At 41.6% G+C, this 17910-nt stretch overlaps 1 protein-coding gene across 4 annotated transcripts in view; it reads right to left on the bottom strand.

Moving 5' to 3' along the window:
• trim36 (tripartite motif containing 36) overlaps nt 1-17910 on the bottom strand; it is an 86033-nt gene that overhangs the window by 18440 nt on the left and 49683 nt on the right. For all 4 annotated transcript variants that reach the window (XM_052019458.1, XM_052019455.1, XM_052019456.1 and 1 more), the window contains one exon: nt 8809-8930. In XM_052019458.1, the coding sequence (XP_051875418.1) occupies nt 8809-8930 (122 nt within the window). The remainder of the gene's footprint in view (nt 1-8808; nt 8931-17910) is intronic.

Raw genomic sequence — 17910 nt, 5'->3', positions numbered from 1 at the left:
CTGCTCCAATAATGGTAAATTGCAATAGAACTATCCAGAGAAATGCTGTGAGCAAGCACAACTACAATGGGAAAGTGGCACTTACCACAAACTAGAGAATCAGACTTAAGGCAGTGTTTAAAATGATGGAAATCTCACTGCTGTCCGCAAAATCAGGGCTTCACTTTATCATTAGACTTGAAGATCAAGACCAGTCTCCCCAGAAGGTTATTTGCAGCAACTTATGTAAAAGGGCCTGTCTCTACTTGAGCCACTGCCAGGGAGTCCAACACTCCCTTCCACTGCCCTTCTAATAGTCTCCATTATCTGACACCAGCCCACCTCCCTACCACACCTTACCTGGCTCCACTTCAGCAATCATCTCTTCTCCCCTTTCCCCATCATCTCCTCTCCAATCCCTCAGTCATCTCACTGATCCCTTATCACCTTATTTCCCTGAAAACCTGCCATCTGTTGCCCAGTCACCTCACTCTTTCACTTGCCAATCCCTTTCCCATCGCACCCTAACCTCCTCCCCCCACACGATGTGATCACCACCTACCTTTGCCTCCACCTAATCGCCCACGTTCTTCTCCCACCACTCCAATCTTCCTTACCATTTCCCAACAGTCTCATCCAAGCCCAGCCTACAATCTTCCCCACACCACTTCCTCCTTCACCACAGTGGGTGATCACAAATACAAAGTCAACCAAGCAGTTTGCAAGCAAATCTGGAATGGTTGGCTCTAACATGTGCAACTCTTTGGACACCATGCTGCTTACGTTGTGGACCCTATCAAATGCAGAGTGGAAAACTCACCCAGTACTCTTTCAAAAGATGTAAATAAGAGTTGAATTCCTAACCACCCGTGTCTTGGAAAAACCAGGAACACAGTTTATTCCATCACATCTGCTACATTTGGTCATAATGCCAGCTGGAGTTAAGTCCCTGCAATAGTGTCCCCTGTAACATTGGTAACAACAGAATTTACACACAAGCAGCTCCAATCAACAGCAAGAGATGATCAAACAAACCACTTCAGTGATACAAAATACAGTGAGTATTTTGTGTACTTCATTTTCATTGAAATCCCCACATCCAGTGGGTCTGGAGCAACAATTCTTTCTCTCCTCCCACGGAGGCTCCTGACCTACTGAGCACTGAGCATCTTTCATCTTTATTGACATTTCCAATGTTTCAGGTTTATTACCTTCTGCTTTAGGACTAAATATTAGCCAGACAGCAACACTTCACAGGCTAACATTTCATATCATCTTCCAACTACACACATCATTGCAACAAATGTGGTGCATCAATCATGTGAAGCATTTGGACTCTGAAATTTAATTTTACTACAGAAAGGATATTGTTTTATTTGTTAATCAAATTGTAGCATGAGAAACTACCATTGGACTTTAAGTGCATCTTAAGAGAATGATTCCAGAGCATTAATATTTTATCTTTTAAAAAAAGATCAATAACATGTTATACGAGAGCCTTTCAGTTCCTGAATTCCAGCTGCAAAGGCACAAAGTGCAGCTTAGTAACATCCTGCCTCAGCAGCACCCATTTCCATGGAGACTGATCTGGCCTAAAAGCCCCATTTATCACCACTCTTAATGCAGATATTGATCTATTACAAGTGAAGCTGGCCATTAAGCTGCTCGAGACTGCTGGAGTCTTTGCCAGCATCAATGGAGCTAACATGATAATATTTATTCCACTGGTATCACACACAGATGTATTATTGTTTTAAGCATGTAGCAAGAATGAATTTAACTCAAGGCAAGCCAGCATCAAGGAGATCTATGGCTGTACTGAGTTGCCTTCACATGTAAAGTGGATTTACATGTGAAAGCCACTTCATAATCTTTCCTATCCCAACATGCCAGGAGGAAGCACAGATCTTCCTCAAGATTTTAAAACCAACTGGAAACTGAATGATCTGTGAAATGTTCAAACAGAGACAAACAAGACCAACTCAAGGACATAGCACACTCTACTTCTTTGGCTACACATCTTCTGTGTTACAATTGCCTGTGGAAATTTTCAAGTCACCAATAAATGTTCTCTAAATGAAGGAGTGAGTTGTTGAGTTCTTCCCTGTCAACTTTTCTATGAAAATTGATCACTCATTCATCATTATCTGCTGATTTGCTATCTGCAGAGTCAAGTAATTACAAAGTCAGTTCCAGGCACCATCTCAAATTTCTGACAAATACATCTCCATACATGTACACATCAAGCATCCAAACATTAGTCAATTGTACAGCACAGAAACAGGCCCTTTGGTCCATCATGTCTATGGCAACCTTTTCACCCATCTACACAAATCCCATTTGGCCACATTAGTTCTGCATCCTTCTACGCTTTGCCTATTCAAGTGCCTAACCAAATTCCTCTTAATGTAGTAATTCCACTGCCTCCTCTGGCAGCACATCCCAGATATCAACCATTCTGTGTGGAAAGCTTTCCCTTCAGATCCCTTTCCTACCATAGAGAAAAGATTTTGACCATCTGCCCTCCCTATGCCTCTCAATCTTTTATACTTCTATCAGGTCACCCCCCAGCTTTCATCACTCCATGGAAAACAAGCCCAGCCTATTCAATCTCTCCCTATAACTAAAGTCCTCTAGTCCAGGCAACATTCTGGTGAATCTCCTCTGCACTCTCTCCAACATAAATCACATTTCTCCTTATGGAGTGGCAACCAACACTGCACACAATATTCTAAGTGCAGCCTAACCATTGTTTTGTAATAATGCAACATAATATCCTAATTCTTATATTCTATGTCTGAACCAATGAAAACAGGTACGCTATGTGCCTTCTATACTATTCTATCAACCTATGTTGCCACTATCAGGGAACTAAGGACTTGAACCCCAAGGTCCCTCTGTTCATCAATATTCTTTAGCATCTGTGTTTTTACATCCATAATCTCACTCTTTACCTGCTCCCATTCACTCATTGACAGCATAACCTTATTTACAGCTTATCCCCATGGTCATACCAGGTTTACCCCATTAGAGACATCCCTCCTCCTCCTCCATTAGCCATGAAGCTGAAAAAGCTTCTTTCATCTCCCAGTTCTGGCAAAGCTCTTTGACCTGTCAGGTTAACTTGCTTTCATTTCTCAGATGTGACCTGACCTGTTAAATGTTGCCAGTATTTTCTATTTTTGTTTTAGGTTTCCGGCATCTGCAGTCTTTTTTTGGGATATTCACTGTGTAAGGCAAATCTGGAGTGGAAAAGTAATATAATCGAGTGTTGTTCTGTAGTGCATTATAATATTTTACAAGTTCTTATTTGTAGCATTTTCTTTCAATAAAATTTGACAGAAAAAGGTCTGAGGCTATACTGTTAGCCCTGCCGAGGCAAGTTCAGACCAAACTTAGGAGCCAGCTACCTGCACTGGGTGGTGTGTGAACCATGGAGGTAGATGGGAAGATGTCACTGAAGAATTAGTGATGCCACTTCAGTTAAACCTTTAAGACCCTCCTTTGAGGATCCCATTATTTTGACTAAGATTTAGTCCCCTAGAACACTTCAACAGCTGGCTCAGCTTACCAGCCATCAAAACTTTGAAATCATGTGAATATCTCTGGCATTCACAAATATTGAAAAGTATTCAGGTATTAAAAATTAATCAAACTATTTTAAAAGACCTAAACACTACTATGTTAAAGAAACAAAAAATGCTAGAAAACATTTAAACTCTCAATTACTTCAAACAAAAAAAATTACCTGAAGCCTACCAATCTCCCAGAGAGATGAATGGAGTCTTTGAGCCCATGCCAGGTCTAACATGACAGGTTCAGCACCCAGTTATCCCCTGGGAAGTGGCAGGATGTTAGTGCTTCATCTCCAGGCTCCATGAGGAGCCCAATGACAAAACAGTCAATGACATCAGCAAGGAGCTCTCAAGAGGTGAGAGTGGCCCTCAGAAGAGATTTAGAAGCGAAACTGACCCTCCCCGCAAAAGTGCCGCGCCTCGCTGCTGTAATTCCACACTCAATCTTGTGGTGGCACTACGTCACTGCTGCCGGGAGGCTATAATCACACATGACAAGTCTACATTGACAATTCCCCATATGAACAGGGGAATACAAATTTATGATGTAAGTAGGAAACTGTTACCCCAGAATGGCTTGCTTCAATTATTTACCACTCAACCTCCATTTCATGAGTCAAGCTTAGTCTTCATTTGCAGTGTGGAATGCCAAAGAGATTAATGAATTAATACAAATAGGTCAAAAATGATTTGTGATTACATTATTGTGCATGGAAATAAAACAACAAGCCAGCAGAAATGGCAGAGCCTCCTATCCAATAGGCTCCTGTCTCCAGTCTTGTGTGTTTGAGTGTAACATCAGATGAAACCAACAGAACATTATGCTGGTGGATAGAAAGGAAAGTGATAGATAAATAAGTACTGGCTTTAATGGAGGAATCTGGATCTGTGGATCTAAGGATTCAGGGTTCTGTGATAGGACATCATCTATTTTCCATTTACAGAAGCCATTTGGATATTTGAACAAAGTTAATAGTATTAGAGTTTGCTGACAAATAGAGGACACAGTTGGACGACAAGTGTAGGGTTGGCTGGAGTGTGGACACAAGTTATTAGAATGAACACTTTGGTGGCAAAAGCAGTTCAACGTGCAGTGGTACATTCTGCAATGAAGTATACCCCTAAAAATAAGAATTGTTGAGCTACTCCAAAAGGTGTTGGGGAGATCTGAAGTCACAAAAAGGCAAAATAAAGATCAGAGACTTGCCTTGTGTAGACCATAGGATCCAAAGCTGTCATTTCCACAATGCACTGGCTATTTTACTAAAAGGATATCTTTTTAATTTGCTGCTTCCAATCTAGTGGAAAGGACTGAGGTCAGAACCCCTCTTAGGAAGGTGTTGAGAAAGCTAGTCCTGTGCAGCACAGTGAAGAGCCCAATCAATTGCTCCCAGGATCAATGTGTTTGGGGCTGTCCCAGCAGATACATTTCCAGTCTCCAAATCACCACCAAGTAACCACTGTAGTTCCACAATTGCTGGCCAACTTCCAGTGCCGTTGGATTTTTGTTCTAAATTTGGAACAGTTCCAAACTTAAATAGAGCAATGACTGGTTGATGATCAAAGTTTACTACAGGAAAAATACTGTTGGCAGCAACTAGGAATTTAAATAATCTGGATTGCAGCAATGAAAACTTCTATCTTCATCAACATCAAGTCCTCATTAAACAATAATTGTGGGTCAGACACTTAATGAGCTGATTTGCTACTCCTGAATGAGATCAGATTCTATTTGAATCAATGGATTGAAGTGAATCTGCTCTCTGGTGTATACACGATATACACAGGTGGTAAATCATTTAGTGTGGTCTCCCACATGACTAAATTGTAGATTAAAGCACAAAGCTGAAGAATTGCTCCCAATCTGTGACCAAAACACTGACACAGAATTTCCTGTCAAAACAACAGTGATGCTGATGGCTAATTATTTATGAGAAATTCACACAGTGACATCAGGCAAGGCCAGATGCAGAGTTAAATGCAAATATCTAAAAGTTGTCAGAAGTGTCAGTTAGGTTCCTGAACAAAGCATTTAAAAATCAGGCTCACTATTCACATGGATTGAACTGCATGAAATAGTGTCATCCAACCAAAGGGGACCAGAACTGAGGGGAGTTTGAAAGGAAGTATAAAAATAACTGCAGATGCTGGAAGTCTGAAATAAAAATAAAGTGCTGAAACACTTGGGTCAGGCAGCATTTATAGAACAGGAGATAGAGTTACCGTTTTATATCAATGAAGGGTTTTCAACCCAGAAGTTATTTTATTTCTCTCTCCACAGAGTGTTTCCAGCATTCTCTGTTTTCATTAAAGTAACAAGGCCTGTCTCCGTGAAGAGGTGTAATTGGATGTAGAAGTGTCTCTGAAAAATGGGTAGAGAAGGAATAGAATGTTGTTGCAAACGGGAAAGAAAAATTTGAATGTGGGACATTAAATGTTGGGGATTTGTGGCCTCAAATATTATCATAGCTTAAACTATAAAAATGCATTACTTGAAAAATAACAAATAGGTAATAAAAATTGTTTTCCCAACTGTTCTAGTAACACACTAATTTTGTGCTGTTGGCTTTTGGGATTTCCTCTTCCAGCATGCATCACTTTTGTTTTTCAATCCATTCTGAGGTAAGGAGTGTTGGAGCCATAGCTACTTCAAAGTGGAGGCAAAGTATATGCTTTTTCACCCCAACTGCTGTCAATCAAGGCCTTTTGAGTGAAGCATTTTTGGACTGAATCAGATATTGGTGACAGCTTTTGTAGGTTCTAACTGAAACCAATTATCTGAAGTATTCATTAAACCATGCCACAGTAGTTTTATCTTTACCACATGGGCAGTAATCTGCCAGATTTTATTACCCACTCATTGTAGAATTTATATTCTATGGAAATAAGTGGAACAGAGATGAATATTGTGTTCTTCCACATTAATGGCCAAAAAGCTGCCTCACTGATTGGTCGATCAAAGTTGTACAACCCACATTGTTTGCATGTTATATTATGGCTGGAACTTGTAATATACACCAAGGACTAAAACCTCCTATGGGCTATTCCACTTCACAATCCATTCACTGAAAGGCAACTATTAAGTGTAGTCACAAGAGAGACTGCTGATGCAGGAAATCTGGAGAAACAAAATGCTGGAGGGACTCAGCAGGTCAGGGAGCATCTATGGAGGGAAATGAGCTGTTGACATTTCAGGCCAAGACCCTTCATCAAGCCTGTCCTGAAGGGTCTTGGCCTGAAATGTCAACTGCTCACTTCCCTCCATAGATGCTGCCTGACCTGCTGAGTTCCTCTAGCATTTTTTGTACGTTACTAAGTGTAGTACCAACAACTTCAGATCACTAGCTTCCTAAAGACTACTTTGATTGTACTGATGCCCACTTTCCACATGCAGGTCTTGTGCTGCCAACAGCATTAAAAAAACACTTCCCAGGATTCATCAAGACTGGCAACCAGGTGGACACAGTAAGAGCAGGTTATCCCAGACTTTGGTAAATTATGGCAATTTGACATTCAGATTGAAGGTGACTGTGTGAGACATTGCTGGATAGCCAGAACCAGTATGGGCCCCATTACAAAATAATTGTAGCTAGTGTCCTTTGCAGTCACAAGGTTCTGAAAAAACTAGATCACCACATCATATGAAACTGGAGTAAGTTATTCATGGGTAGTTCTTAATAGGTCCAAGGCTCTGTGGCTTTCCTGAGTGACTGAGAGGGCAGAGGAGTCTCTATGCCCAATCACTGGTAGCCTTCATGTAGTCTTAAATAGAAACAGCAAATGTTACAACTCAATCTGAGGAAAGATCATTGTACTTGAAAAGTTTGTTTCTCTCTCCTTATTTGCTGCCTCACCCACTCAGTATTTCCAGCATTTCTCTTTCTATTTCACATTTTCAGCTTTTGCAATTTTTGCATTTTACTTTTTAATGTAGCCTTGATCTTCAGCAGTCAGTCTGGTGAGGGGAAGAAAGTCTTTGCTTCATCTTATCCAATGTAACAGGAGAAAATACTAGCCACTATGAGGGATTTAGAAGTTTCATGCAGAAGCTTTAATTTGTATTTTTTGCTCAGAATTTAAGATCCATTTATGTATGAAGCATAGACCTTTAGAAGCATGAAGCCAAACACACTGCACTTCTGGTAATGCCTGTGAAAACTGCCTGCTCCAGCCAGGTTAGCTTGTTTTCAGATGCTTTCACATACTTGTTGCAAGTCATAAACCTGTTCTGATGTATTTTTTTTGAAATGCACAGTGAAGCATGAAGCATAGGCCAATGGAAACAGTCTAGAACTTTAACTGTGTGTGGTAGCAATGATTCAGTTTCTTAAAAATAAAATTAAACATTGAAGTATTATATTCCATTTGAGATACCTTCCTCAGTTCACAGCCTTCTTTCCATTGCTATTTATTTTAAAGTGAAATTATCTACTCATCTGGAATCATGTAACAAAGATCAGACTAATTCACAACTAATCCAGATCAAATGTTTATAATAATGAGGGTTTCCAAGGAATATCGGATGGTACATTAGCCAACACTTCCCATTTTATTAACATCAGAGTTTAAACCTAGCTCAGACCAAAGGTTGTTTCCATAGTTCCCCCCTTTATGGATCTTCCCAACTTTCCTAAGCAAACATCACATCTCTATCCACTCCTAAACCTGAATGGTCTATGCATTTCCCCTAATACTTTATATGTCATTGCCTCCACCCATGTCTGCTGGTTGTGCAGTCCTTTATGACGAATGTTCACAATCTTGTCTGGCTAATGGCCCAAAATTCGAAACTGTTTGCTGTTTAAAATAAATAGGTGACCTGACTCATTGGCCTCAAGTTTAGTGAAATGGGACAAATCATATTCCTGAAGTAGAGTAGCAGATAAGGAGAAGGATCTTTACTGTTCATCTGGTTGGATTATACTTTCATGACTGACACTGGATGGCAAAAGTGAAGGCTCTCATTCTCCTTATTTGGCATGAAAAACCATTACACATTTTTTAAAGAAACAAAACAGTCTTTCCTTGTACACCTGTTATATACTATTGCCTGACCCAGTGCAAAAGTTGACTAGGCCACAGTTTCGGTACACGACCAAAGCTTGCAATGAAAGGGAACCTTTCTCATACCTTCTAGTGTGTTACAAACAGCAATGCAATAATGACCAGATAATTTGTCCTGTTGACCGATAACCAAGTGAGCTCATCCTGATTGAAGGCAAAATGAGGAACAGTTTGCTGCAGAGGCACTCACCATTTGTGAAAGACAATTCTTTTAGCAGCTCCTCCTCTCTAGAAACATCCAGAGTGAACTCTGTGAAGGACGGTTCTGCAGCTGGCTGGAAGGTTTTCAAAGATTCGGTGGCCATTCGGATCCTGAAACACAAATACTGTATCAGTCATCGAGTCTTTTCTCGATACAGTGAAAGACAACAAAAGACAAACATAAACGAACAATCTCAAAGATATGTGGTACCACAAAAACAATCAAAGAAACAAAGGGTTTTTCCTTCTTCTCAAAAGGCAAGTAGGCTCAGATTTGTGAAACATTCAATGCATTTTTCCTTCTGTGTCATTGATACCACCCATGAAGGGATTTGAATACTGGAGTAATTAAGGCCCTATACAATTGCAGCAAGTCTTAATGAGATTGCACCTGGAGTATTGTGTAGAGTTCTGGTTTCTTTACCCAAGAAAGGATTTACTTGCCATATTTAGTAGACTGGTTTCAGGGACAAGGAGTAGACTGGGAATGTACTCTAGGATTTTGAAAAGTTAGATAAACTTATAAAATTGTGAAAAGGCTTGACAGTCTGGAAACAGGTAGGATATTGCCCGTTTGAGAAATCTAGAACCAAGGTCATAGTGACAGAATAAGAGGTGGGCTGTTTGGACTGCGATGGGGAGCAATTTCTTTACGCAGATGAATCTTTGGAATTCTCCACCCCAGAGGCTCAGTTGAGTTCATTTAAAACTGAGATTGGTAGATTTCTGAAAATTAAGAGTCATGGGATACAGAGATAGTGATGGAAAGTAGCACTGAATTAGAAGATCAGCCACAAGCTCAAAAATGGCCTAACAGCCTTGAAGGGACAGGTGGCCTTCTCCTGCTGCTATTTCTCATGTATTTTTTTCATGGAAGCCACATTAGTATCAAATATAGAACAATTATGTTTTCTTTCACCACTGAGTAAAACTTATCATTAAGACTCAATCCTTGACAGCTAGAAGTTATTTTAATGAAATACAAGTAATTCTTTGCTTAGCATATGTTGACAAAATAAAATGGCCAGTGGCACAACAAGGATACAAATATTTGTCCTGTCATGAGGTCCAGTTAACTAGGATACTACCTACAGCACTGTGGGAAGTCAATGACAGAAGACACTGATGGATTCAGCGATGATGGACCAGATTTCTGTTCATTCTACCTTGAGCCTCTATTCCATCAAAGAACTCTGCCTAATGATGTTAACAGGAATGTGACATACAAATGTATTTTTCCAATGAAACCAGTTTGAATAAAAGGATTTGTTATTTACACATAGAACAAACAACTTTCACTAACCTTTCCCTCAATGTCAGCAAAACAAAAGTCTTTGATTTCAGAAAGCAGGTAGAGTACACGTCCATGTATGTATCAATTGTGCTGAGGTGGATAAGGTTGAGAGCTTCAAGTTCCTGGGTGTAAATATTACCAATAGCTTGTCCTGATCCAACTACATAGACACTACAACTAAGAAAGCTCACTAACATCTCCACTTCCTCAGAAGGCTAAAGAAATTCAGCACATCCCTGTTGACCTTCAATTTCTTTTTTTTATATATAGATGCACCATAGAAAGCATCCCGTCAGGTTGCATCACAGCTTGGTATGGCAACTGCTCAGCCCAAGACAGCAAGAAACTACAGAGTTGTGGACACAGCTCAGCACATCACGAAAACCAGCCTCCCCTCCGCTGACTGTCTACACTTCCCACTGCCTCAGGAAAGCAGCCAACATAATCAAAAGATCCCACCCACTCCAGTCATTCTCTCTTCTTCCTCCTTCCATCAGGCAGAAGACAAAAGCTTGAAAATATGCACCATTAGGCGCAAGGACAGCTTCTATCCCGATGTTAAAAGGCTCTTGAATGGACCTCTGTATGACAAGATGGATTCTTGACCTCAATCTACCTCATCTTGGGCCCTGTACCTTATTGTCTGCCTGTATTTTCTCAGTAAGTGTAACACTTTATTCTGCATTCCATTATTGCTTTTCCTCAATGTAATTGTGCTTTGGAATGACCTGTATGGATAGCATGCAAGACAGTTTCTCACTGTATCACAGTATATGCGACAATAATGAACCAAGTAACCCTGCTTTCCTCAGGACCATGCTATTTAAAGGGCCAACACTTAAACTGGATAGATTAGTTTATTTTCATATACACCAGGGTGCAATGAAATCCCTTGTTTGCTTGAAGCTCAGAGTTAAGAGTATACACGGTAATAATAAGTACAACAAGAGATATGATGACAAGCGCTAAACGGCAGAATGGTGCAAAAATTGCAGTGTAATCTGAAGTAGTGAAAAAATATGTAAGTGACAATAGTGGAAAAACCTGAGAGGTAGAGTTAAGAGTATGAGAATGTGGCAGCACCACTGGGAAGGGGTGATTGGTTAAGGAGTCTGATAGCAGTGGGAAGAAGCTGTTCTTCAGCCTGGACATCCAGGCTTTCAAGCTCCTATATCTTCTCCCAGGACAGAGGAGAGGAAAGGGAATTGCCAGGGTGGCAGCAGCCTTCCTGAAGCCAAGCATGGTGAAGAGGGAGTCAATGGAAGGAATTGATGAGCCTGTGATGGACTGGGCTGTGTTTACCATGGAGCTCCTCTTAACATGGCATAATTTATCCTGACTGAGATGTGGCTTCCAGCAGCCTTAAATAAAAATTAAGTCACATATGCACGTTTACTAGTTTTACCATGGAGACCATGGTCATTTTCAGTTTCTGAGCTTCTGGCTGGCACAGTATAACAGCTGCATCACAGCTTCACCAACCCATATTTGCTCCTGATCTCAGTTGCTGCTTTTGTGGAGTTCACAGACTTCTCTGGTTTCCTCCCATATCCCAAAGGTTGGTAGGTTAATTGGCCACTAAATTGCCCCTTGTTTGATAGAATCTGGGGGGGAAGATGATGAAAACGTGGTGAGAACAGAAAGGTATTAGTGTAGAATTCATCTAAAGGGGTACCGAGTGGCTAGTGCCAACTCTGTGGGCCCTGGTGTTTCTGTGCTGTACGACTATCCTTGGGAGGTTACCAAAACCCCAACTCATGGAGGAAAGATCCAATCTACTTTCCCTGCAGCCCACAGAAGTAACAGAATCGTTATGGGCATTTGCCTACATTGCAGCTTTTCCCAAAGTGCAGGGATTCACAAGAACATAAATAGGAGCAGGAGGAGGCCATCTGGCCTGTCGAGCCTGCTCCACCATTCAATAAGATCCTGGCTGATCTGGCCATGGACTCAGATCCACCTACCTGCCTTTTCCCCGTAAGCCTCAATTCCCTACTATGTAAAAATCTATCCAACTGTGTCTTAAATATATTTAATGAGGTAGCCTCGACTGCTTCCCTAGGCAGAGAATTCCACAGATTCACTACTCTGGGGAAAATCAGTTCCTCCTCATCGCCATCCTAAATCTACTCCCCCAAATCTTGAGGCTACATCCCCTAGTTCTAGTCTCACCTACCAGTGGAAACAACTTTCCTGCCTCTTATTTGTCCCTTTCATAATTTTACATGTTTCTATAAGATCCCCTCTCATTCTTCTGAATTCTAGCAAGTATAGTCCCAGGCAACTCAATCTCTCCTCATAGACTAACCCCCTCATCTTCAGAATCAACCTGGTGAACCTTCTCTACTCCACCGTCAAAGCTAGTACATCTTTTTTCAAGTAAGGAGACCAGAACTGCATGTAGTACTCCAGGTGCAGCCTCACCAGTACCCTGTACAGTTGCAGCATAACCTCCCTGCTTTTAAATTCAACCCCTCTGGCAATGAAGGTCAATATGCCATTTGCCTTCTTGATAAGCTGTTGCACCTGCAAACAAACCTTTTGCAATTCATGCAAAGCACTCCCAAGTCCTTCTGCCCAACCATATGCAGCAATCTTTCACCACTTAAATAACTTGATCTTCCATTTTTCTTCCAAAGATACACTACACACTGTTCCCTCTTCCAAATCATTAACATCCATCACTTCCCACACACATAGTCATCAGGGACTCTGGCAGCCTCCTTGAATTCCCACATTGCACAACAGGAGGAGCAGGATACAGATCTGAGCTCACCTACCACGACTAAAAAGATTTGAGGAAAGAACTTACCCTCACCTTAGCGTTGCTCACCCTCCTCACCAAAGCCCACACTGAGACAACCAGCAGCACTTTGAATAGACAGCAGTTCCCTCAAAATAGCCACTCCACTTGAGCCTAACTTCTTTTTATTGGCTGCTGTTAATTAGCTTATTAGCTAATCAACTAATTAACTATTAATTGCAAATGTGCCTCTTTTAGGCTCTTGTTAAGTGAAACTCACCAGCAAGTCCCAAGACCTACCTCTTTTAAACTCTCACTACAAGGGAAAATGCTATCTTAGATCTGGTCCCGTGCAATGAGACAGGTAAAATAAACTTTGTAGTTAGAGGTCCTCTTGAAAAGAGAGATTACAGTATGATTGAATGGAGGGTGAATTAGTTTGATTTAAAACCAGTGTATTGTGCATAAACAAGAGAGACTACAATGGGATGAGGGAGGAGATGGCTAGTGTAGACTGGAAGCACAGGCTATATGGTGGGATAGTTGAGGAACAGTGGAAGACTTTCAAAGAGATTTTTCACTGTGGTCAATAAAAGTATATTCCAGTTAAAAGCAAGGGTGGGGAGAGCCAGCCTTGGATAACTAAGGAAATAAAGGAAGGCATCAAGCTAAAAGCTCATGCATAAAAAGTTGCCAAGAGTAGTGAGAAACTGGAAGATTGGAAAAACTTTAAAAAGCAACAAAGGACCACTAAGCAAGCAATAAAGAAGGGGAAGATAGGTTATGAAAGTAAACTTGCACAAAATATAAAAACAGATAGTAAAAGTTTTTATAATTATATAAAGTGGAAAATAGTGGCTAAAGTGAACATAAGTCCCTTGAAGATGAGAAGGGGGAATTAATATTGGGTAATGTGGAAATGGACAAGTCCTTGAACAACTATTTTATGTCGGTCTTCATGGTGGAGGACCCGTCTAATATGCTAAAGAAAGATGTTATGGATGCGATGGGAGGTGAGGACCACGATACATCGCTGTCACTAAAGAGGTAGTGATGAGCAAACTAGTGGGCCTAAAGGTAGGCAAGTCCCCTGGTCCTGATGGGATGCATCCCAGGGTACTGAAAGAAATGGCTTAAGTTATAGTAGAGGAATTTGTGATAATTTACCAAAATTCTCTGGACTCTGAGCAGGTCCCGGTGGATTGGAAGACAGCGAATGTCACACCACTGTTTAAAAAAAGGATGTAGGCAAAAGGCAGGTAACTATAGTCCAGTTAGCTTAACGCCTGCAGTTGGGAAAATGCTTGAAGCTATCATTAAGGAAGAAAATAGCGATACATCTGGATAGAAGTGCAGACACAACATGGATTCAGGAAGGACAGGTCCTGTTTGATAAACTTACTGGAGTTCTTTGAGGATATAATGAGCACAGTGGATAGAGGGGAACAGATGGGTGCTGTATACTTGGATTTCCAGAGGCGTTTGATAAGATGCCACATAAAAGACTTACCCATAAGATAAGGATGCATGGAGTTGGGGGTAGGTATTAGCATGGATAGAAGATTGGTTAACCAGTAGAAGGCAGAGCATTCGGAAAAATGGATTTTTCTCTGGTTGGAAACCAGTGGTGAGCGGGGTGCTGCAGGGGTTGGTGCTGGGCCCACAACTGTTCACGATGTGCTTTAACGATTTGGAAGAGGGGACCAAGTGTAGTGTATCTAAGTTTGCAGATGCAGAGAGTCTGCAGAGAGCTATAGATAGGTTAAGTGAGTGGGCAAGGGTCTGGCAGATGGAGTACAATGTTGGTAAATGTGAGGTCACCCACTTTGGAAGGAAAAGTAGAAGATCAAATTATTATTTAAATAGTGAAAGATCACAGCATGCTGTTGCGCAGAGGGACATAGGAGTCATTGGGCATGAATTGCAAAAGGTTGGTTTGCAGGTGCAACAGGTTATCCCAAAGGCTTATGAAATGGTTATCAGGTTATCAAATGGAATGTTGGCCTTCATTGCCAGAGGGATTGAATTTAAGAGCAGGGAGGTTATGCCGCAACTGTACAGGGTACTGGTGAGGCTGCACCTGGAGTACTGCGTGCAGTTCTGGTCTCCTTACTTGAGGAAAGATGTACTGGCTTTGGAGGCAGTGCAGAGGAGGTTCACCAGGTTGATTCTGGAGATGAGGGGGTTAGCCTTTGAGGAGAGATTGAGTCGCCTGGGACTATACTTGCTGGAATTCAGAAGAATGAGAGGGGATCTTATAGAAACATAAAATTATGAAAGGGATAGATAAGATAGAGGCAGGAAGGTTGCTTCCACTGGTAGGTGAGATTAGAACTAGGGGACATGGCCTCAAGATTCAGGGAATAGATTTAGGACAGAGATGAGGTGGAACTGCTTTTCCCAGAGAGTAGTGAATCTGTGGAATTCTCTGCCCAGGGAAGCAGTAGAGGCTACCTCATTAAATATATTTAAGACACAGTTGGATAGATTTCTGCATAGTAGGGGAATTAAGGGTTATGGGGAAAAGGCAGGTAGGTGGATCTGAGTCCACAGCCAGATCAGCCATGATCTTATTGAATGGCGGAGCAGGCTCGCCGGGCCAGATGGCCTCCTCCTGCTCCTATTTCTTATGTTCTCATGTCCTGGCTCCCATTAAGTTAAACTTCATAGACTGCACTTGTATTCTCCCTGAAAGCCTCTTGCCAGAAGTGCCTGCTGGAGGATGTCCACGGTCCCCATGCCCAAAGAATACACTTCCTACAGGTACTGTTCTTCACCAGTGTGTCCATGTCCTTCTGAATTACTGGCCGCACTCTCCCACCACCTCACTGTCCCCCCACTATCGTTGTAATATCCATTCATCCAGTAGCAACACTTCTCTGCAGCTAGCAGTGCTGATTCTATTGTTGTATGCCTCTTTAAGAGCCGGCTGTAGGGATCACACCTGCTCTGCTAACTATGGCAGCTTCATGAATTTGCAAAAGATCAATAGGGAGCACTGGGCTGAAACCAACGTCAGTTTCAGTGCCGCGGTACACAGTGTCACAGAGTTGGATAGTACAGACACAGGCCCTTCGGTCCAACAAATACCCATCTATACTAATCCCATTTACCAGCATGGCCCTCTGTGCTTTGGCAATGCAAATGCTTATCTAGATACTGCTTAAATATTGAGAGAGTCCCTGTCTCACCACCAAATCAAGCTATGTGTTCCAGATTCCAACCACCCTCTGGGTGAAAGAAGTTCCTCCTCAGATCTCCTCTAAACCTCTAACCCCTTACCATAAGCCCACATCCACTAGCTTTGGAACTTCTGTTACTGGTAAAAGTTTCTTACAATCATGTCTGTCATAATTTTGAATACCTCTATTAGGTCTTCTCTCAGCCTCCTCCATTCCAAGGAAAACATACCCAGCCTATCCTTTATCTCCTTGTATCTGAAGTGCTCCATCCCAGGCAGCATCCTGGTGAAGCTTCTCTGCACTGTCTCCAGTGCAATCACATCCTTCTGAAAGTATGCAATCCAATCCAGAACTGCACACAGTACTCCAGCTATGGCTTGCTGCTGTACGTAACCTCCCTGCTCTCATTCTATGTTCTGCCTAATGAAGACAGGTGTCCTGTATCCCTTCTTAACTACTTTATCTACCTCACTTTCAAGGATCCTTGGACTTATAGAACAAAATCCCTCTGTTCTCCAGAACTCCCTGGGGCCCTACATTTCATTGGGTATTTCCTAGCCTTATTATTCCTCCCAAAGTGCATTACTTCACACTTATCAGGATTAAATTCCATCTGTGATTGCTCCGCCAATCTTATTAACTGATCGATATCCTCCTTCCTGTTAACACCACCAGCAATTTTTGTGCAAACTTGCTAATGATATACCTCCTACATTTATATCTTTATCATTAATGTACATACAAGCAGTAAGGGTCCCAGTACCAATCCCCGTGGTCACTGGCTTCCAATCACAAAAACAACCTTCCATCATCACCTTCTCACTCCTAGTATCAAGCTAATTTTGGATTCAATTTGCCTTGGATCCCATGGGGTCCAACATTTTAGACCAGTTTCTCATGTGGGACCTTGTCATTGATTCCATGCAGACTTCATCCACCACACTGCCCTCACCAATACATTCTGTTGCATCTTCAAATTGCCCAGAGGGTGCCAGGGTGATCCTGCCTTTCCAAGTATAGGTTAATTCTGTCCCTCAGAAATTTTTCCAATATCATTCACGTTGGACTCACGTGTCTGTAGTTACCTGGCACATCCCTGCTGACCTCTTGAATAAAGGTACCGTATTTGCTGCTCTCCAGTCATTTGGCACCTCAGTTGTAGTCAGCGAAGATTTAAAAATCTCTGTCAGGGCCCGAGCAATCTCCCTCACCTCCCAGGGTGGCCTGAGATATATTATATCGGGCCCTTGGAAATTTATCCATCATTAAGCCCATGATGACATCTAATAACTCCTCTTTTTTAAAGATAGCCTATTTGAGAAGTTCACAGTTCCCCTCCTTGCATTCTCCAACTACAATGTCCTTCTCCTTAGTGAATACAGATGAGAAATATTCCTTTAAGTCCTCACCTAAGTGCTCAGTAAACCTTACAACTGAAGATCTTGTTCTATATTCCACTTTCAGAAACAGCCTTAGATTGACCCATAATTCTGTTTTCGTATCACTGAGAGGTAGTAAGGCAATTTCTAGGTCACAGATGTAACTTGCATCTTTCAGACTATGAATTGATTTCAGCAATGAAAAGCCATAAGACAGAGGAGCAGAATTAGGTCATTCGGCCCATTGAGTCTGCTCCACCATTCGATCATGGCTGATTTATTTTTCCCTCAACCTCATTCTCCTGCCTTCTCCCCATAACCCTTGAAGCCCTTACTGATGATGAACCTATCAACCTCCACTTTAAATATACCCACTTCAAAACAGCCACTTTATAATCAGTCAGTGATCTGCTGACCATACTTACTGACCAGGCAGTGAAAGGGAAAAAGACTCTCCTTTGTGCACTAACTGTTAACCTTCAGATGTTAGACT

The sequence above is a fragment of the Pristis pectinata genome, chromosome 7 (genome assembly GCF_009764475.1).
Source record: "Pristis pectinata isolate sPriPec2 chromosome 7, sPriPec2.1.pri, whole genome shotgun sequence".
NCBI lineage: Eukaryota > Metazoa > Chordata > Chondrichthyes > Rhinopristiformes > Pristidae > Pristis > Pristis pectinata.
The sequence above is the reverse complement of the archived record's forward strand: the minus strand, read 5'-3'. Positions and strand labels throughout refer to the sequence as shown.